General features: G+C 40.4%; 1 protein-coding gene across 1 annotated transcript; it reads right to left on the bottom strand.

The window, feature by feature from the left end:
• Positions 1–325: 325 nt before the first annotated feature.
• Positions 326–7162, bottom strand: PIP (prolactin induced protein). The gene is made up of 4 exons (XM_004430808.3): positions 7050–7162; positions 4988–5093; positions 883–997; positions 326–560 (listed from the first exon to the last, which is right to left on the bottom strand). Exons 1-4 carry the CDS (start codon positions 7142–7144, stop codon positions 436–438), a joined length of 441 nt encoding a protein of 146 aa, XP_004430865.1. The 5' UTR covers positions 7145–7162; the 3' UTR covers positions 326–435.
• Between the last annotated feature and the right edge of the window lie 15530 nt (positions 7163–22692).

Raw genomic sequence — 22692 nt, 5'->3', positions numbered from 1 at the left:
CTCCCATCTCCTGGGATCTGAAGTGGTTCCTGCAGGGGCAGTGGGATGTAGGGGGACCAAGGAGTAGGGAGCCTTGAGTGCCTGTCCAGGTTCTGCCCCGCATTTGCTATGAATTTTAGGGCCACCACTTTTCCTCCCTGTGAGAATGATCTCTCTCTATTTCCTCTTCTATCCCTCTTCATACCAGTGGGCAGTGAGAAACATAAAGTTTCCTCAGTCAAGCTTCATTGAAAGACCAAAGTTCTAGACATTCGGGGTACTCTGAGGCTCCTCTGGGATAGATTTTGGAGGGAAGACACAACAGAACACAGAGAAGCTTGTGAAAAGTTTATTTTACAGATCACAACTGATACTCCAGCTGAGTTTCCTTAGAGGAAACCTGGGAAACCTGTGACCTGGGGTTGGGGAGCAGAGAGACAAAGGCTTCCACTAAGATCAGGCTATAATTAGGGTTGTAAGGACTTGAAAACGGTTTGCATCAATGGGCACCACTGCCTTATCGTTAGGGCAGATATTTAGTTCACGAATAATGTCAACCACTGCTGCTATTCTTACAGTGCCTGAAAGATACAAGAACAAAGATTATTTCTGGTTAACACTCCAACCCCAGGGTCCTATCTTTTCTACTAGTATCGGGCACCTCCCCATTGGGATTCAGTTTCCCCAAATCATTCGTAAATGTGTCTCCATTAGTAGCTTTTCTCACATAATCTCTCACCTTTCGAACCTGGGCATGGTCCCCATCTACCTTCCCCCTCTTCTTCCCTCCTTTCCTCTCCACCTTTCTTCCCCAGGGTTATGCTTCAGATCCAGAGCCACATTTCTCTTTATGGTTTTCCCTCCCTGGTGATAGTTCTTCACTTGGACAATTCCTATACTTACTGTTGATCTGAAAGTCCCAGAAGAAGGTTCTTGGATAATTTTCACAGAGGCAGCTGGTGTATTTATAGTTAAAAGAGCCATCAATTGGAGCACTGCTTACGAGGTAAGATTTAATCTGGGGAGGAAGAGAGGGGAAGAGAGCACCCAGTGTTAGTCTGGGGATGGGAAAGGGAGAGAAAGACAAGAGGGCGAAGGAGGGGGAGGAGAGGATGTCATTAGAGGGTGAAATGCAGGGACAGAGGTGGGTCAGAGGCACAGGGGAGTCTACTTTTGGAGTATCGTTTCAGGAGCTAAAGTCTAGGTCAGAAGGTTTTCTGTCCTCATGCCTTCAAATTCCTGCTTTAGCAGTGTGGGCCTAGGGCTCCGGAGGGAAGAGGAGGTGAACCCACAGGGTCAGGAGATCTCCTCCTGGGGCAGCTGTTCATGCCAGGAGCAGGCTTGCTTTAGTTCCCTGGCCAGGGCTTTCAGGAATGGGCCTGCGACCGCAGCCTGGATGCTTGGCTGTAGAAGGCAAAGCCAGGCCTTGTTGCCAGACTGTGACCAAGCTCCACCTGTGCTCCTCTAGAACTTGTGACCTTTGGTAATTCAAGTGACATCTCTCACACTCACTTTCCTCAACTGTGAGAGGAAAACAATTACCTACCAAACCTGGCTATTAGATAAGCAAAGGAAATCTTGAAGGTGAATTTCCCTTTTCCTTGTTTAACTTGAGAGGGCTTTACAACTGAAGATCCCAGAGTATTTCGTATGTGCATTTCAGCGGAGTCAGGAAACTTTTGTCTAGTTAGTGTTCAACCCAGGGCTTTAGTCCTGGGCCATAGACCCAGAGAGGTCTGTGAATAGAATTCAGTGAGTCTGTGAACTCAGATGGACAGAAACTGCATCTTTTTTTACTAAGCTGTCATCGAAATCGAGCATTCCTTCTGTTGTGAGGGTCATCAACGAGCAACAGTGGCTTTAGCGGTATGTCTGATTTTATCACAAGGAGAAACAGAGATGTGTTGCTACCACATTACAGTTTTAGATATCTCAGAATATTGCCTGTACTCATTGCTACCTTGGACACATGGGAGTCATCAGAGTGGCTGCCTGGGCATGGCTGGGGCTGCTGCCCTCTCCTGAAGCTCACCCAGGTAACTCTGCACCGAATAGCCTGTTAGCCCCAAACAGTGAATGCAAGCGTTCTCACCATTGGAAGTTTACTCAGAACAATTTGGAGACCCTGGTGTTTCTTTAGAGAAGCCGACACTTGCCTTGTTTACCTTTTTATTACATTTGCAATGATATATCTTCACGAATTGGAATTTTCAATACTTGCATATTCAAGACAAAAAATCAGAACCCACTGGAAGTCCAGCATGACACATGTGATTTGTTGTCAAAGACCATTGCACAGTTGAAGGTACTTATTCAAGCTAAGCAACAACAGCCATGACATAGATAACCCTTATAAAATAAAATAACTTTTCTATATTTTAAATGTATTGCCTATTCAGCTAATGTGTCGATAAAGAAACATGTTTATTACTGTATCACAAGTTTATTTATTTTATTTAGTTAGTTATTTTTTTTGTGAGGAAGATCAGCCCTGAGCTAACATCTGTGCTAATCCTCCTCTTTTTGCTGAGGAAGGCCGGCTTTGAGCTAACATCTATTGCCCATCCTCTTCCTTTTTGTTCCCCCAAAGCCCCAGTAGATAGTTGTACATCATAGTTGCACATCCTTCTAGTTGCTGTATGTGGGACGCGGCCTCAGCATGGCCGGAGAAGCGGTGCGTCGGTGCGCACCTGGGATCCGAACCAGGGCCGCCAGTAGCGGAGTGCATGCACTTAACTGCTAAGCCACAGGGCCAGCCCTCATAAGTTTATTTTTAGTAATTTTATCACTGTTCTTCAATATGGTAAGTTTTCTATGTAATCCAATGTATTTTATTTACACATTTAAAAGCAATTTTCTTATAAAAGTTCCATAAACTTCATGAGACCAGCAAACTGGTCCATACCACAGATGTTTGAGCACTGTGGTTTACTACAAGTTTTCTTCAACCTTAAAGATTTATATGATCTTTATATTCAAATACATGATTGAGAGTATATCAATTCTATTTTAGTTTTATATTTGTGATCCTAATACCTCACTTGATCACAAATTTAGTTGCAAAAACATTACAACTGATAGAAAATGTGGATTAGGTGCTAGAAACTTCACACACATAAAAAATTATATTTTCCTAAAATTAAAAAAATGTGAAGATGTTTTTATAGCTATACATTTATTTTTTATTGGAAGCTGAAAATAAAAATTGGTTGACCAGAACTACCAAAATTTCCTTTCCCATAAACTCTAATTTATTCTATGGAACTCTTTATCCTTTACTTGTACTTGGGTAGGTTGTAAAAAGATCACTTTATTTTATTTTATTGATTTATTTATTTTTGTGAGGAAGAGCAGCCCTATGCTAACATCTGCCAATCCTCCTCTTTTTTTGCTGAGAAAGACTGGCCCTGGGCTAACCTCCGTGCCCATCTTCCTCCACTTTATATGGGATGCCGCCACAGCATGGCTTGCCAAGCTGTGCATCGGTGAGCGCCTGGGATCTGAACTGCCAAACTCTGGGATGCCGCAGCGGAGCACACGCACTTAACCGCTTGTGCCACCAGGCCGGCCCCAAGATCACTTTATTTTATGATACTAGCATTGTTCTTAAAAGATAGTCTTATTAATCACCGTAACACAAAATTATATCACATATCACTTTGTTGGTTAAACACATTTTTTTATACCTGTCACTTTCTCAGAGGTGGAAATGGAGTTTCATTATCTATCATCACCAAAAACTACCATTATCACAAAACTTTTATGCACATGTTCTCACTCCTTTTATCATCTATGGTTATGATAAATAAAACACAAAATTGAAAAATTGTGATTCAATCTCCCTCCCTCTCCAAATTAACATACATGGTTCATATCCTTGGACTGTAAACAGAAGAATTTGACAAAGCAGCTGTCTTATTCTTTGCTCAGTGACCAGAAATCTTTCTCTTATAGGTGTGGGGCCATTTCTAGAATATATTTTAATGAATAGCAATCCTCAAGCTCTCAATTTAGTTTTCTATTTAATCATTGTCCTTACATCTAATTTGAATTAGGAAACTCATGGTGTAGGGAAATACTTGTGCTGCCAGAGAAGGTGTCTTTCTGGAAGGAGGTGGGGGAGTTGCATGGGTCTTGGACCTAGAACAGAGGTAGGTGACAAGGGACAGATTGTGTGTCTGTGACCACACCTGAGAAGACTGCCAGTGAGGTGAAGAAGGACACACTCTTCTCTGGGGGAAGAGTCTCTGTGGGTGAAACCTGCCAAGTCCCTTTTCCTCATGGCCCAGAGCAGCCAAACAGGAGGGATGACGCACAGGTGAGTCTTACGCACATTACCGTTTGAGAACCTCTGATCTAGTACAGGGATTGGACCTCCCTTCCATGGCTGCTGAACTGGGAGAAGGGAGAAGTGTGGGCTCCTCGTCAGGGAGGGGAGGCTGGAACAAGAATCAACTTCTGATGACAGAGCAGAAGAGCAGAGGAGGGGAGAGAGGAAAGCAGACTCTGCTCAGGGCTTACTGAAGAGGAGAGTCATATCTTGCACATTCTCTGCATCTTCTCTCTTCTCCCCACCTGCCTCAACCTATTGAATGGGGTTGTGGTTTTTCCTGTTAAGAACCCCCCTCCCACCCCTTATCTCAAGCAATCACGCCCAGGACCTTGGAGGAACTCTTCCCAATTCTCCCCAGCTCTTACACTTTTTTCTCTTCTCCCTCTTAGCTGTGCTTTACTCTCGACCCATTCCTTCTTTCTCTCTTTCTCATCCTTCCTACAGCTCTCTGGATAAGGGTTCCTTCATCTGTAAAATGAGAACAGTAATCGGCCCTGAGCTCCCATGATTGTTCTGAAGCTCAAGTGGCACAATATAAAGGAGAATTGGAAGCATGGGTTGCTATTCATTATGTTATTAATTATAATATGTGATATTAAAGTGAGAGATTAATCTAACTGTATTTGTAATTAAGGAGTAGGATTTTTGAGTTCACTCTCCCAGGCCTCTACTTACCACCAAACATTCTCTCAATTGTGTCTTAACTATAAGCTGCGCAGTGACCTCTTCATTTGGACTTGCACTTTGGGGTATCTCCAAGTCCATTATTATCGCCTTTCGACTGTAATAGAGAAGCAGGAAAGAGATCAGAGATCAATCCACGAGAGAGGGGGGTACACTGAGCAGGGCAGAGGGAACAAGGAAGGTGCAGGGAAAGGAGAGGATGAGAGTTGGATCAATTGCTGAGTGTCAGAATCCCCTGGGAACTTTTGATTTTTGGTTGATTTGGTTGTTCTGTACAGATTTATTTTTGCTTAAAAAGGCAACTTGGATACTTTAAAACTGAACATTTTCTTTTCTTCCATTGACAAAAAATAAATTTAAAAAAAGAATGAAAGTGCAATAACACATGCCACAGCCTAATCAAGTTCTACAGGTTCTGCTGATTGTGCACTGAGTGGAAGGGCTCAAGTCATCATCAGTAGAAAATTCCATATCAACAGAATCACATTAAACTGTAAACATCTCAATGCACTGGAGGAGTTTGTAGGACCACCCTTGAAGATCCTCCTTCTTTGGTTCCCCATGGGGCCTAGGAATTTGTATTTATTCAGCTGTGTAGGGGATTTGGACACATGGCCATTATTGGGAACTTTAGATGCTACCTTACATTCAGGTCACACACTACAACCTGATAGGAAAAAGGAAATGAGGGCAAAGAGAATGGCCAAGTATCCTTCTTCAGTCAATGAGGACTGGGTTCAGGACCAGGAGAGTTACTTTCACTTTTCCAGAAACAGCTGGCTCAGCTCTTTTGGGGTTGAGTGGGACAGGAGAGAATTCAGTTTCTTGGCCTACAATGATTCACAGTCCCATTTTCCTAGGGTAAAACATAGATTTCAGAGAGATTCCATTTCTTATACCAGTTGCTCCAGTGCTCAGTGCACAGAAAAGGGGTGTGAAGACTTAAGTGTTTTCATAATTCCTCCCATTTGTAAATAAATTTAGGATTGATAGGATGACCAGCTTAGCTAGAGTGACCACTCATCCGAGTTTGCCCAAGAGTAAGGAGCTTCCTGGGATGAGGGACTTTCAGTGCTAAAACCAAGAAATTCCTAGGCAAACTGGGATGGTTGGTCGCCCTACTCAGCACAGCTTGTTTCAACAACTTGCTACCCCTCAGGGATAAGTGGAGTGACATCTGTATCTCAACGTGTCCCCACTCAACATTTCTTGGGACACCTGCCTCCACTATACCAGCTTGTCAAGACCCTGAATAGTTTCCTCCAGAACAGGACATCTGGTCATGCCAAAGAGGGTACCATCAGAATCACAATCCAGAGACCCAGCATTCTAAACCCTGTTCCTGTAGAGAAAACTTCCTAGATTTGCTGAGTGTCCTTGGTTGTCCCCAGACTCTGGCTCCATTTCCTGTTTCATTTTGCTTGCCCCATTTTTTTCTGCTTCCTTCAAACATGTACCCTCAATGAGTTGGCTTCTGAACCTGTGCTCCCAGGCCCATGTTGGTGGGAGGGTGAGTTGTCCTCACATTCATATTTGGGCTTCAGAGTAGGAAGAATGGCTAAGCTACTGGGCTAGCTCAACCTCAGACCATGAAGTCAAGGATCAGTGACCAGGTCCTCTGATTCTTCAAGGAGTCCTTCCAAAGCTGCCCAAAGCTATTGTTGGAACTCACAGACCTGCTAAACTTTCTGTTCCAGGAGGCAAGATGTGAGAAGGTGAAATTTACTGAGCAGAAATCTAACAAAGGTGTAGTCTGTGTACGGGATGTGGATCAGAGCTTTAAAGCAAGACTAATTGTTAATTACTACTTATAAGTATACTGGCAGTCTTATTTCCATGGGCAACCTAGAAGCACCCAGTGGAAATGTGAGGGGAATTGTTGGGGCTTCCTAAGAGGAGATAAGTGGGACTTGGCGTGGGATTCATGAGAGCTCCTGGGACTGGAGTTCTGGGAAGTTGAAAAAGTTTTCAGGAAGGGATATGTATATTTCCAGACTAAGAGAGGAGCCCTCCCCAAAAGGTTTTTTGTGAGGTGGAGAAAGGTTTGGCTCACGTGTCTTCCTGAGCTTTGTTGATCCCCAGCTGCAGACAGAGAACCAGGAGCAGGGCAGCAGGGCTGGCCCTGAACAGGAGCTGGAAAGAGCGCATGCTGGAGGAAACAGAATGTGATGTCCTAGAGAGCAGTAGGGTCCCAGGTGCCCAGCACACTCCTTATATGCAGATCAAGGTCAAGGAAGTAGGAGAGCTGCCAAGCGGATTTATGTGGTTAATTACCCAATTACCCTTCCCATTCATGATCTTTCCTTGTTGAACTAAAGTTTGTTTTTCTATGGAATAAGTCAACATTCAACTAGAGTTTTAGAGTCTAGGAGAGGAGTTAGATTATCATTCCTTATTTTCTCAGTATCAGAGTGTCTCAGACTGGCCAGACCATCAAAAGACATAACAGCTCTTTCTTGGCTTACGGAAATGCTTTCTTTTCCCTCATTGTCATTATACGCCTGTCTGTCCTGCTGTATGTAGACTTAGCTTCAGTCACTGCTCCCCTAGTTTCTGGAGGCAGAGAACCCAGTTGTGGTAGCAGATTTCAGATCACAGCTCTAGGACACATTTGCTCGATCCCATTTTAGTAAGTTCAAGAGGGGATATTGTTCAAAAAATTTCTTAGGGAGCTAGGGTGATCAGGGCTTCCCTCAGGGCCACCACAAATCGTGCAAGGGGACAACTAGAGACAGGCTGTTCTGGATGATGAAGTTAGGCCATAGTACTGGATGACATGAAGATGTTTGTGATTGTTGTGTCCTTCTTAACTTCAGGAACAATGGTAATGCCCTACAGACATCCATGATCCCGAGCTACCCCAAAGTCTTCAGAGCAGGGCAATATTTTAACTCTAGACAATTCCTGTAAATAGGTGGCATTCTCAGTCAGACTTCTTGGCACCAAAGAGTCTTCTTATTTCACTATTGACATGGCCACTTTCTTACACTTCTTTTACAGCTCAAGGTGCACAGGGAGACCAACAATGGGAAGCATTCCTTCCCTTAGAACAGAACCCAAACCATGTCCAGAAGATTACTCTGGCCCTGGAATTTCCCTCCCTGGGATGAGAGGGAGACTCATTTTTGCTGATACTGACATTGTGATATTTCTCTTTACTCAACTAAATTTATTCCTTAACCTATGTTGTATGTCATTGTGCAATTTGTTCCTATCCTTTCCATGAGAGATAGCAGCCCAGGAAGATCCTGTCTGGCATGAAAGTGAAAATCAGAGTTTTGGGAGTTACCCACGTATGTTAGTGTAGGCAGGATTCAGGATTAAAGTCTAAATGTATGTTTCTGATTCCTGAATGTATTTTTCCAAATTGCTCTGCCTGCTTATTGTAGTCCTCCACTTCCCTCCTCATTCCTGTGAACTTGACATCATTCATGTCCTTCCTCACTTATAACTTCAGTTATTATTTTGACCACATGCTTTCTTCTCTGTTGCCATTCCATGTACGCAGGAACAATGTTTTCATTCCACCTCGCCCTGGTCACAATGACCCTCCTTCATAAACACTCTCCCATGTTGTAATTTTCTTTATACCGGCTCCTTCTCTTATTTACTTGAATAATTTCCATCAGAAGGGCATGTGACCTGAGATTAATGAAGAAGTAGGGTAAAAGAATCTAGGAAGTGTCCTCGTGGGAAAATCCAGGCGGAGCTCTTAGCTGGGGTTTAACTCCCTTTGAAGAAACAGCCTCACCCTTGAGGAGTACCTCCAGCATAATCCCAAAAGGCAGTGCTCCAAAAGGGGCAGATGACAATGGGTTGAGAAAATCTATTGAATGTAAAGATGCTGTTCTCTCATAGGTCTGCAGGGAACTGCAATACTCAGAACCTTAAGTGTACGTGACACATCCTAAGTACTATGCAGGTCATGGCTAGTGCAGTGGTTAGTTTTATGTGTCAACTTGGCTAGACCATGGTACCTAGTTTTTGGTTAAACACCAGTCTAGATGTCACTATGAAGACATTTTTAAAAACGAGATTAACATTTAAATTATTACATATAGAGTAAAGCAGATTACCCTCTATAATATGAGTGGTCCTCATCCAAAGCCTTAAGGGAAAGGACTGAGGATACCCAAGAAAGAGAAAACTGCCTCAAGACTGCCTTCAGACTCAAGCTGCAACATCAACTCTCCCCTGGGTCTTCAGATTTTGAACCTGCCAGCCTCCACAATTATGTGAGTCAACTCCTTAAAATAAATCTCTCTCTTTAAATATATACATATATATACACATACACACACATCCTATTGGTTCTGTTTCTCTTTTAGGAACCCTGATACAGCTGGTGTTTGGGAAGGGACAATAAATTTTGAAAGGGATGGAATTCATATTGGTTGAAAGCATACTAGGAATCTTGGCGTGAAACCAGCTTCTAAACGCCTGATATAGCAGGAATTTCAGATGGGAAGGGCATATAGGAAGTGAAGAAGATACCACCTCGGTGTGTTGTGCTGAGTTCTTAATGCCATTTTTGCTGAGCTTCAGGAGGTTTCAGTGTCACTTCAACAGGCAGTGAAATTCTGAGATATAAGACAGATAATTGCTGATGGAACATAATTTTGAGAGGCAGTACATGATGATATTTACCTATATATTAGTTTTAAAATTATTATCTTTTAAGTGATGGTCCTATATTGGTCAAAGATATCATGGAAAATCATGGCTACAGAATAATGGAATATGGGCCAGTAGGAATGGCCATAATTTCTATCTGTAACTCTGTTACGTGTGTTTGATTATAGTACTCCTGGGTATTTTGGCCCGATTTAAATGTTTGCAGACATTGGTTAAATAATTCTGACTTAAATATCAATGAATATTTATTCCAGAAAGTGATATAGTTTGAGGGCCAATAAGACAGTAAATCACTGCAACATAGTTTCTTCAACCGCTACCCAAACTGCGTAGAAGAGCTGCATGGAGATGAACAGTGTCAGGCAAACCTTGCAGCAGCATGCTTTCTTGTATATTTTCATTGAATTTAGCTTAAAATCAGGAACTAGGCAAATCCACCATGCAAAAATCCGTGTTTCCCAAGTCTGCTCCGCAGTTGGCACAGAGACTGTCTTCATGGAGCTGAATATATCTGAAAAGATCAATATTTCAGAGGTAAGGTAGAATCTAAGTAGCTGCCACAGTTTTATAGATACAATGTAGGAATGTTTTCGGTATGTTATTTATGACAAAACTTTGAGGATAATGCCACATTCTTCCCAGTGCTATCGTTCAGAAAACCAATCTAGCAGATGGTTCCTAGGGGGAAAAAGTGAAACCCAAATTGTCATGTCTTTTACATTATGAACAAGTCCAGCAGGTTTAAGAAACCAAATAGAGGTTGATAAAATCAGATTGTAAACAACTCAGGAGGCTCATAGAAGAGAAAGTGCACAAGTGCAAGGGGAAGGGATTAAGGATAAGGGAGAAGCTTGCCCCAGCTTATATTTGCAAAGAGCAAGGTAATCCTAGACCTGACAGGGCTCCTGAAAGAGAAAGATAAGGAATGACCAGAGAAGGGGATTATAGAAGCCAACACACATTGAGCACACACATGAATGACACTGTGCTAAAGATTTTACATGTATTAACTCAATCATCAAAACAACCCTGTGAAGTAGGTTGCCAGCTTTCTCTCATTTTACAAGTGGGGAAATGGAGGCACGTAGCACATAAATATATTGAGCCCAGGTCACATAGCCAGTAACTAGTGGAGCCAACTTCGGATCCAGGTTTTGTGGAATCTGAAAGTTTCGTTTTACAATATTGGGAACCTCTTTCAGAAACAGAATACAAATACTTACAAATTTGAAATGCAGATACAAAACCATGGAAGAGGCTGTAAGTGAGCGGCCCTGAGGATTCACATCAACTTTATGGTGAATACGTATTTAGATGGGCCAGAATTTGAACCAGACAGTCTGGTTCTAGAACCTGAGGTTTTAACTACTCCAATAACTACCGGTGAGGACAAGGCCCTAGTGAGGCATGCCCAAACACTAGTGGAGAGCCCTAAGTGGGTAAATACAAAGACCACTATAAGCATACATTTTATCTTCTATGGTTGACCTTTCAAGGGTGTTTTTCCATAAAGTTGATGTGAACAATCTCAGCATTCATTCTTTCTTCTATATATTCATTTCTCCACCCTTCATCCACCTAATCCCTTCAGGTAATCCATTCTACAAATATTGATTGAGCACCTACCATGACAGGGAGGTGATGGGCATACAGAGATGAATAAGACAAAGTATAGTGGGGGAGGCAGTCAAAATAACAAATTCAATAGGCTGTGGTCAGCACTATAATAATAGTTTCTGTTTACTGAGGACTACTTAGTATTTTGCAGGGTTAACCTAAAAGGAGCTGGCAGCATTGGGACCTGTTTCTGTTCATCCATATATTCTAAAAAGTATCCAAACAAACACCTAAAAACGATAAAATATAAATTTGATTCAAAAGTTTTGAATAGTATCGTAAGTCTTTACTATAGTTATTCTTTTAGGAGAGATGGAAAAGTTTTACACATTATATTCCACAGACACCTTTCTTAGTGTCTTCCTTGATCCCAACGTTTTTCTCTTAATGGTAGCTGCTAGAGATGTCCTCTTGTCTCTCTCATCAGTGTAGGGTGCCCACCACCATAGTGTTTCCCCAATTCTTATCGCTTTTTATACACTGAGTACTTTTGAAAAATGACCCTCTCTCCCATTGTGAAAGACCTCAGAAGTACAGCTCAGCTCCTTTTGTCTCCTTTTCTCATGAGAATCACATACCCAGAACTATTGTGTAGAGCTTCTTCAAATACCAAAAACAACAATAAAGAACAAATACTTATAGACTGCTTACTATGTCAGATTCTATTCTAAGTGCTTAACATTTTATTCACCTATTCCTTAAAATGATCATATAACTTAAGTATTATTCCCATTTTATAGATGGAGAATTTGAGGCCTAGAGAGAGAAAGTACTTGCTCAAGGTTGCAAAGTTAGTAACTGGCAGAGTTGAGGTTCAAAATCAAATAGTCTGATACCAGAGTCTAAGTCCTTAAGCACATTTACTGTCTCTTAATGTAACATTTCACATTTGAGGTAAGGAAATTCACAGAATTTTAATAGCTTGTTCAAATCATACAGCCAACAAATAAAAAAAGTGATATTCAAACCCAGATAGAAGCGAACCTGAGGTTGGCACTCGTAACGACTACTCTATATAGTCTCCTAGTTAATAAAATGGTGGTCTAGTGGTTAAGATTTGGTGCTCTCACCACTATGAGAGCCCGGGTTCATTTCTCAGTCAGGGAATCATGCCACCTGTCTGTCTACTGTTATACTGTGGTAGCTGCATGTTGCTGTGATGCTGAAAGCTATGCCACCAGTATTTAAAATACCAGTAGGGTCACCCATGGTGGACAAGTTTCAGCGGAGCTTCCAGACTAAGACAGACTAGGAGGAAGGACCTGGCCACCCACTTCCGAAAACTTAGCCATGAAAACCCTATGAACGGCAGCAGAGCATTGTCTGATATAGCTTTGGAAGCTGAGAGGATGGCACAAAAAGACCAGGCAGGGTTCTGCTCTGCTGTTCACAGGGTCACTAGGAGTCAGAATTGACTTGACAGCACTAACAACAACTAATAAAAGCATGAGTGCTATAGAACTTGCACAAAGGACACTTAACTTATACTGAGGACGTCAGGAATTACCAGAGGAAGTTGCATCCAACTTGAGTTCCGAAGCATTGCAATATGAATCAAAACCCAGCTCAAGATAAGCATGAGTGTGTGTGTGTGTATGTCTATTAATAATACACGAATGCAATACAAAACAATACAATAATGCTAACTGCCTTAATAGAGTAATCCTGAAATCTTAGTGGCTTAAGACAGTAGAAGTTTATTTGTAGCTCACATAAAATCTATCAGAGGTGAGAGCGGGCAGGAGTGTGACTCTGCTATTAGAAACTGTCGTCTTTAGTGTTGTTTCTAAGGTCATCCTGGCTTTAATATCCAGTTAGTGAAAAGTGAAGTAGAGAATGGAGGATTGTGGAGGATTTTTTAATGGGCCAGATTTGGAAGTGACTTACATCATTCATCCTGTATTCCCATTGCCACAGCTTAGTGATATGGTCACACCAATCTTCAAAGAAGACTGGGAAATGTAGACTAGCTGTGTGCCTAGGAAGAAAAAGAATGGTTTTGGTGAAATTGCTTGTTTCCATACACGTATGGTATGTGTATCTTCATTTTTAGTAGATAATACCAAAAGTTTTCCAAAGGTGGTGTACCAATTTGTACACCAGCAGGGTGTAAGAATTCTCATTTCACTACAACCTCAACAATATTTGATATTGTCAGTCCTTTTAATCTTGGCTATCCTGATGAATGTGTAGTGGAGCTCATTGTGGTTTTACTTTGAATTTTGGTGATTATCATATGTTTTCTGGATATTGTATATTCCCTTTTGTGAGGTGCCTGTTCAAGGCTCTTGGCCATTTTTCAGTTGGGTTGCTTGTCTTTTCTTATTGATTGTAGGATTTCTGTATATATTGCCTTTCTCTCTTTTAATGATGTCTTTTGATGAACAGAAGTTCTTAATTTTAATGTTTACGTGTATCAGTCTTTTCCTTTATGGTTAATGTTTTCTTTACTCCAAGTTAATGAAAATACCAATTTTTATTATCTTCTAAAAGGTTATTTTTTGTTTCTTTAGACATTTAGATCTACTATCTACCAGTATATGACTTTCGTATTTGATGCAAGAAGGGACCAAGATTAATTTTTTTCCATGTGGATATTCAGTTATACATTGCATAATGTATTTGTCAGAATTTGTTGTCAGGGTTAAGCTGGCCTCATAAATTGAGTTGGGAAGTGTTCTTCTTGCAGTCTTTGGAATAATTGTATGTAATGGTTGTTATTTCTTCTTGAAATATTTTGTGGAAGTGTTTGGTGAAGCTAACGGGGCTTGGTGTTCTTTTAGTGGGAGGATTTTCTTTTTATTTGTTTGTTTTATCATTTTATTTACTACTTTATTTATTGTGGTAACATTGTTTATAACATTATATAAATTTCAAGCATACATCATTATATTTTTATTTCTGTATAGATTACTTCATGTTTACCACCCAAAGACTAATTACAATCCACCACCACACACATGTGCCTAATCACTCCTTTCACCCTTCTCCTGCCCTCCTCTCCTCTGGTAACCACCAATCCAATCTCTACCTCTGTGTGTTTGTTTGTTGTTGTTTTTGTCTTCTACTTGTGGGTAAGATCATACAGTAGTTGACTTTCTCCCTCTGACTTGTTTCACTTAGCATTACACCCTCAAGATCCATCCATGTTGTCACAAATGGCTCGATTTCATCATTTCTTATGGCTGAGTAGTATTCCATTGTGTATATATACCACACCTTCTTTATCCATTCGTCCCTTGATGGGCACCTAGGTTGCTTCCAAGTCTTGGCTATTGTGAATAATGCTACAATGAACATAGGGGTGCAGGTATCTTTACAAATTTATGTTTTCGTGTTCTTTGGATAAATACCCAGCAGTGGAATAGCTGGATGCTATGGTAGTTCTATTTTTAATTTTTTGAGGAATCTGCATACTGTTTTACAAAGTGGCTGTGCCAGTTTGCACTCCCACCAGCAGTGTATGAGATTTCCCTTCTCTCCACATCCTCTCCAACATTTGTTGTTTCCTGTCTTGTTAATTATAGCCATTCTGACCAGAGTGAGGTGATATCTCATTGTAGTTTTGATTTGCATTTCTCTGATAGTTAATGATGTTGACCATCTTTTCATGTGCTTGTTGACCATCTGTATATCTTCTTTCGAGAAATGTCTTTTCAGGTCTTTTGCACATTTTTTAATTGTGTTAGTTTTTTTGTTGTTGAGATGCATGATTTCCTTATATATTTTGGAGATTAACCCCTTATCAGATATACGGTTTGCAAATATCTTCTCCCAATTGTTAGCTTGTCTTTTCATTTTGTTGATGGTTTCCTTTGCTGTGCAGAAGCTCTTTAGTTTGTTGTAGCCCTATTTGTTTATTTTTTCTATTTTTTCCCTTGCCCAGTCAGACATGGTACTTGAAAATATGCTCCTAAGGCTGATGTCACAGAATGTACTTCCTATGTGTTCTTCTAGAAGTTTCATGGTTTCAGGTCTTTAATCCATTTTGAGTTAATTTTTGTGTAAGGTGTAAGATAATGGTCAACTTTCATTTTTTTTTGCATGTGACTGTCCAGTTTTTCCAACACCACTTGTCAAAGAAACTTTATTTTCTCCATTGTATGTTCTTGGCTAGCTTGTTGAAAATTAGCTGTCCATAGATGTGTGGGTTTATTTCTGGGCTCTTGATTCTGTTCCATTGATCTGTGTGTCTGTTTTTCTGCCAGTACCATGCTGTTTTGGTTACTATAGGTTTGTAGTATATTTTGAAATCAGGGAGTGTGATACCCCCAGCTTTGTTCTTTTATCAAGATTCCTTTGGCTATTCACAGTCTTTTGTTGTTCCGTATAAATTTTAGGATTCTTTGTTCTATTTCTGTGAAAAGTGTTGTTGGAAGTTTGATAGAGACTACATTGAATCTATAGATTGCTTTAGGAAGTATGGACATCTTAATTATGTTAATTCTTCCAATCCCGGAGCACAAAATATCTTTCCATTTCTTTGTGCCTTCTTCAGTTTCTTTCAGCAATGTTTTATAGTTTTCAGTGTACAGATCTTTCACCTCTTTGGTTAAGTTTATTCCTAGGTATTTTATTCTTTTCATGGCAATTGTAAATGGGATTGTATTCTTAATTTCTCTTTCTCCTGCTTCATTGTTAGTGTATAGAAATGCAACTGATTTTTGTATGTTGACTTTGTATCCTGCAACTTTACTGTATTCATTTATTATTTCTAAAAGTTTTTGGGTAGATTCTTAAGGGTTTTCTATATATAAAATCATTTCATCTGCAAATAGTGATAGTTTCACTTCTTCCTTTCCAATTTGGATCCCTTTTATTTATTTTTCTTGCCTGATTGCTCTGGCTAGGACTTCCAATACTACATTAAATATGAGTGGTGAACGTGGGCATCCTTGTCTGATTCCTGTTCTTAGAGGAATAGGTTTCAGTTTTTCACCATTGACGATGATGTTAGCTGTGTGTTTCTCATATATGGCCTTTTTATGTTGATGTATTTTCCTTCTATACCCATTTTATTCAGAATTTTTATCATAAATGGATGCTGTATCTTGTCAAATGCTTTCTCTGTATCTATTGAGATGATCATGTGATTTTTATTCTTCATTTTATTAAAGTGGTGTATCACGTTGATTGATTTGTGGATGTTGAACCATCCCTTCATCCCTGGAATAAATCCCACGTGATCATGGCGTATGAACTTTTTAATGTATTGTTGTATGCGATTTGCTAGTATTTTGTTGATGATTTTTACATCGAAGTACATCAGTGATATTGGCCTATAATTTTCTTTTACATGTGGTCGTTGTCTGGTTTTGGTATCAGGGTAATGTTGGTTTTGTAGAATGAGTTAGGAAGCTTCCCCTCTTCAATTGTTTGAAGAGTTTGAGAAGGGTAAGTATTAAATCTTCTTTGAATGTTTGGTAGACTTCACCAGGGAAGCCATCTGGTCCTGGGATTTTATTTTTTGTGAGGTTTTTGATTACTGTTTTGATCTCCCTACTGGTGATTGGTCTATTCAAATTCTCTATTTCTTCCTGATTCAGTTTTGGAAGGTTGTATGAGTCTAAGAATTTATCCATTTCTTCTAGATTATCCAATTTGTTGGTGTATAGTTTTTCGTAGTATTTTCTTATAATCTTTTGTATTTCTGAGTTGTCTGGTGTAATTTCTCTTCTTTAATTTCTGTATTTATTTACTTGAGCCTTCTCTCTTTTTTTTTTGGTGAGTCTAGGTAAAGGTTTATCCATTTTGTTTATCTTTTCAAAGAACCAGCTCTTGATTTCATTGATTTTTTTTATTGTATTTTTTAGTCTCTATTTCATTTATTTCTGCTCTGATTTTTATTATTTCCTTCCTTCTGCTGATTTTGGGCTTTGTTTTGTTCTTCTTTCTCCAGTTCCTTTAGGTGCACGATTAGATTGTTTATTTGAGACTATTCTTGTTTGTTGAGGTAGGCCTATATTGCTGTAAACTTCCCTCGTAGAACCACTTTAGCTGTATCGCATAAATTCTGGCATGTCGTATTTTCATTTTCATTTTCATTTGTCTCTGGGTACTTTTTGATTCACCTTTGATTTCTTCATTGACCCAATCGTTGTTCAGTAGCATTTTGTTTAATCTCCACATCTTTGTGGCTTTTCCGATTTTCTTCTTGTAGTTGATTTCTAGTTTCATACTGTTATGGTCAGAAAGATGCTTGGTATTATTTCAGTCTTCTTAAATTTCTTAAGACTTGTTTTGTGGCCTTATATGATATCTGTCCTGGAGAATGTTTCATGTGCATTTGAAAAGAATGTGTATTCTGTGGTTGTTGGATGGAATGTCCTGTATAGATCTACTAAGTCCACCTGGTCTAATGTGTCTTTTTTTTGCCAATGTTTCCTTATTGATCTTCTGTTTGGATGATCTATCCATTGGTGTAAGTGGAGTGTTAAAGTCTCCCACTATTATTGTGTTACTGTCCATTTCTCCTTTTATGCTTGTTAATAATGGCTTTATATATTTAGGTGCTCCTATGTTGGGTGCATAGATATTTACAAGTGTTATATCCTCTTGTTGGATTGTTCCCTTGATCATTATGTAGTGCCCTTCTTTTTCTCTTGTTACAGTTTTTGCTTTAATGTCTATTTTTTCTGATTTAAGTACTGCTACCCCAGCTTTCCTCTCCTCGCCATTTTCATGGAGTATCTTTTTCCATCCCTTCAGTTTCAGTTTGTGAGTGTCTTTAGGTCTGATGTGTGTCTCTTGTATGCAGCATATATATGGGTCTCGTTTGTTCATCCAATCGGCCACCTTATGCCTTTTGATTGGAGCATTTTGTCCATTGACATTTAAAGTGGCTATTGATAAGTATGTACTTATTGTCATTTTGTTACTTTTTCTCTGGGTGTTTTAGTAGTTCCTCTCTGTTCCTTTCTTCTTCTCTTGCTCTCTTCCCTTGTGGTTTGATGGCTTTCTTTAGTATTATGTTTGGGTTCCTTTCTCTTAGTTTTTTGTGTATTTATTATAGGTTTCTGGTTTGTGATTACCATGAGGTTCATATATAACAACCTACATATATAGCAATCTAAATTAAATTGGTAGTCTCTTTAGTTTGACCTCTTTCTAAAGGCTCTTTTCTTTTGGGCTAGCTCAGTGGGGTAGTGGTTAAGTTAGCAAGCTTCTCTGTGGCAGCCTGGGGTTTGCAGGTTTGGGTCCTGGGCGCAGCCTTGAAACCGAGCACAAAGAGGTTAAAATATCTTCCCTGGCCTAGAAGAAGTTAGCAAAAACTTCAAGATAATCTTTGCTAACTGCAGCTGTGCATATTCAGCATAATCAACTGTTGTTTAAAACTAACCAGGTATTTCTGTCCCTCCTTAGTATATGAATGAGCTGTCTTTCCCAGGAAATCAAGGTCCAGACATCAAGATTCAGCCTCACAAGGCCAAATGTAGGCTGAAGATGAAAACCAACCAGAAAAGTCCAGAAAGTCAAGGGAAAGAATTTCAGTCTTCAAGGCCAAACGGAGGCTGGTGGGAAGATGCCAACTAGCATGTCCACATGCTCCCCATCCCTTAGCTAAAACCCCAGCACATAATCCCCCCCACAACCTTTAAAACCCCTTGCCTCCCATCTTTCGAGGAGACAGAACAAATTTGAGAGCTCTCGTCTCCTGGCTGACATCACTTGAAATAAAAACTCTTTTCTTGCCGCAAGCCTGGCATTCCAGTTTTTATTTGGCCCTTCTTGTGTGGTGGGTAAAGAACCTGCATACGTACCTGGTAACAGACTGATGCACCACTTGTCAAGCCATGCTGTGGCATCGTCCCATATAAAGTAGAGGAAGATGGACATGGATGTTAGCCCAGGGCCAATGTTCCTCAGCAAAAAGAGGAGGATTGGCAACAGATGTTATCTCAGAGTTTATCTTCATCACAAATAAAAAAACAAAAACAAAGCTCTATCTTTTACTCTCCTCCTCCCGCATTTTATGTTTTTGATATCATATCCAACCTCTTTTTTGTGTATGTCTATCCGATACCCTCTTATCATGGAAATAGATAATATTTTCCTATTTGTGGTCTTCTCTTTTCCCCTTAAATAAGTCCCTTTAGCATTTCTTGTAGGACTGGTTTCTTGGTGATAAACTCCTTTAATTTTTGCTTGTCTGGTAAACTCTTTATCTCTCCTTCCATTCTGAATGATAACCTAGCTGGGTAGAGTATTCTTGGCTGTAGGTTTTTTCCTTTTAGCACTTTAAGTATAGCGTGCCACTCTCTTCTAACCTGTAAGGTTTCTGCTGAAAAGTCAGCTGATAGCCTTATAGGGTTTCCTTTGTATGTATCTTGTTGCCTTTCTCTTGAAGCTTTTAGGATTCTCTCTTCATCTTTAATTCTGGACATTTTAATTATGATGTCTTTTGGTGTGGGCCTCTTTGGGTTTATCTTGTTTGGTGCTCTCTGTGCTTCCTGTACCTGGATGTCTGTTTCCTTCCTTAAGTTAGGAAAGTTTTCAGCTATTATTTCTTCAAAAACATTCTCTGCCCCTTTGCCTCTTGTTTCTCCTTCTGAGACACCTATAACATGGATGTTAGTGTGCTTGATGTTGTCCCAGAGGTCCCTTAGACTGTCCTCGTTCTTTTTAATTCTTTTTTCTTTTAGCTCTTCAGCTTGGGTGATTTCCTCTAGTCTTTTGTCCAGCTTGCTGATCCATTCCTCTGTATCATCTACTCTGGTTTTGCATCCTTCTAGTGAATTTTTCATTTCTAGTATTGTATTCTTCATTTCTGATTGGTTCTTTTTTGCATTTTTCAATTCTTTGTTGACGTTCTCACTGAGTTCATCCATTCTTCTCCCAAGATCAGTGAGCATCCTTATGACTTTTTGTTTGAACTCTTTGTCAGGTAGATTGCTCATTTCTGTTTCAGTTAGTTCTTTTTCTGGGGTTTTGTCCTGTTCCCTTACTTGGAATGTATTCCTTTGTCTCCTCATTTTGCCTCTTTCTCTGTGCTTATATCTATGTATTAGGTAGGTCAGCTACGTCTCTTGGTCTTGGAGAGGTGGCCTTATATAAGAGATGCCTTATAAGACCCAGCGGTGTGCTTCCCTCTTGTCACCAGTTCCAAATGTTCCATGAGTGACCGTGCGTGGGCTATGTGCGTCCTTCTGTTTTGTCAGAGTTGCTCTTGCTGCAGGTGCCCAGGGAGTCTACGCTGTCCCCCTGGCTGACTGGTTGTATTGCTCAGCTGCATGTGGCTGCTATGGACCCTTCAGTCACATTATTGGCTATGGGGGGGAGGCAGCACAGTTGGCTGCAAGGTATAATAGCACATTCCTGTTCTGGTTTTTCAGTTAAGTGATTAGGCCCCCAGTGTGGCTAGTTGTTAGGCTTAGGGGCTTACAATTACTGCAGGCCTCTGGCCTACAAGGCTCTTGTCAGCTCTCTCAGGATTGTAGCTGAGTGGGGCTGGCCTGAGGCACAGGAGCACCTAATTGTTTCAGGTTTTGGAAGGTGGGGCCAATCCCCTGTGTGGCTGTTTTAGAAGCACAAGTCTTCTGCAGCTGATAAGTCCCCCACCCACAGGGCCACACAAACCGTCAGCACAGTCCTGCCCCATGCATGGACCCTGACCCCCTGAAGTGGACCCAATTGCCCCACTGCAGAGGCTCCACACCCTCCACCCACTCCTCATGCATGCCCTGCCCTGCAGAGGTGGACTCACTCACCCAGCTGCAGACTATCCAAGTACCCAGCCTATGCAGGCCCACCAGTTGTCTGTGGGCTTGCTGTTGGGTGGTGCCAGTCCCTAGGATGGGCTGCTTGCCCTGTATTAGCTTGATTAAGTTGGTGCTGTAGTGGGTGGGGCAGAACCCAGTGCTAACAGACCAGGGGAAGAATTCCAATGGTGTCTGCCAGCGTCTGTGTCAGCATACCTGTACCAGGTCACAATAATGGCTGCTGCCAATGTCTCAGTCCCGGGAGAGGTCTCACCTCTCACTGAGATGCACCCAGAGCCTATCAGGTGAGTCTCTTTTCACCAAAGGACTGTGTACCTTACTTTCTGGTGATTTTATGTTGCTTTCTGAAATGAGTGAATTTGTGCATGGGCCCTTTAAGAGCCGGGTTTTCTTTCCTTATGTCTGATAGCTTTACTGGGGGTATTCCTCACCACTATTAGTAGCCAGCAAAGCCAGACACTATGACACTCCTCTCAGTTTTGCTTGGACCAAAAGATGCTTATAGCAGTAACGCTCCCCTGCTCAGGCCCCCACTCCTCTAAGGAAGGCTGTGTACCTTTATATTACTCCTGGGTGGCTGTGAAGTTCTGCGGCTTGTGAAGGTGGCTTGTTTTTCTTTCCAGAATGGAATATCTGCCTCTTCCACCTCAGTCAGGACTGCTTCTTGTTGCAGGGGTTCTTTTTGTCCAGTTTTCAGTTCTCTCTCGGGGGTAATTGTTCTAAGAGTAGCTGTAAATTTGTTGTGTCTGTGGGAGGAGGTGAGGTCTGAGTCTGCCTATGCCACCATCTTGACACCAACCCAGGATTTTCAAATATAGTTTCAATGTCTTTAATAATTAATTATTGGATTATTCAAACTATTTCTTCTTCATTTTTTTTTTTTGTTGTTGAGGAAGATTAGCCCTGAGCTAACATCTGTGGCAGTCTTCCTCCACTTTATATGCTGGTCGCCACCACAGCGTGGCTGGCGAGTGGTGTAGGTCTGCACACAGGATCTGAACCCGAGAACCCCTGCTGCAAAAGTGGAATGTGGCAAACTTAACCACTACACCATGGGGCCGGCCCCTCTTCTTCACTTTTTAAAGCTGTGTTTTGTTAAACTATGTGGACAAAAAGAAATTTGTCTATTTAATCTAATTTTTAAAATTTATTGGTATAGAATGATACGTAGTATTATGATTATATTGTTAATGTCAGTAGGATCCTTAATTATATCTCCCACTTGTGCATTTTTTGTCCTTTTTTATTAATATCATCAGGTATTTATCAATTTATTAGTCTTTAAAAAAGCTCTTGACATTGTACATTTATTTTTTTTAGTTTATGCTTTTATGAATCTCATTTATTTCTTACTACATTATATTTAATTTGCTATTTTTCTCTAATTTCTTGGAATGGGTGCATAATTGATTTTCATCTTCTTCTTCTGTAATATATATATATTTAAAGCTATAAATTTGTTTCAATATATAGCTTTAGCTGCATCCTATAAGTTGATATATTGAATTTTAATCATCATTTAGTTTAAAATATTTCCTAATTTCCATTGTGATTTTTTTGGATCTATGTCTTATTTAGAGGTATGCCTTATTTTCCAAACACAGGATTTTTCTAATGGCTTTGTGGAAGTACAGTTGATATACAAAAAAACTACATGTATTTAATGTATGCAATTTGATGAGTTTGGAAATTTGCCTATACCTGTGAGACCATCACCACAATCAA

This window comes from Ceratotherium simum, chromosome 1, assembly GCF_057802395.1.
Source record: "Ceratotherium simum simum isolate JZ-2026a chromosome 1, ASM5780239v1, whole genome shotgun sequence".
Taxonomy (NCBI): domain Eukaryota; kingdom Metazoa; phylum Chordata; class Mammalia; order Perissodactyla; family Rhinocerotidae; genus Ceratotherium; species Ceratotherium simum.
Note: the sequence above shows the minus strand (reverse complement) of the source record. Positions and strands in the feature narration are given on the sequence as shown.

Bases quoted from the DNA above. Each gene is read 5' to 3' on its own strand.
- PIP (XM_004430808.3), bottom strand. From the start codon at position 7,144: ATGCGCTCTTTCCAGCTCCTGTTCAGGGCCAGCCCTGCTGCCCTGCTC. The intron at 5,094-7,049 runs GTGAGCCAAACC...TCTCTATTACAG, and splicing joins AACAAAGCTCAGGAAGACAC to TCGAAAGGCGATAATAATGG. The intron at 561-882 runs GTAAGTATAGGA...TGTATCTTTCAG, and splicing joins CTGGGACTTTCAGATCAACA to GCACTGTAAGAATAGCAGCA.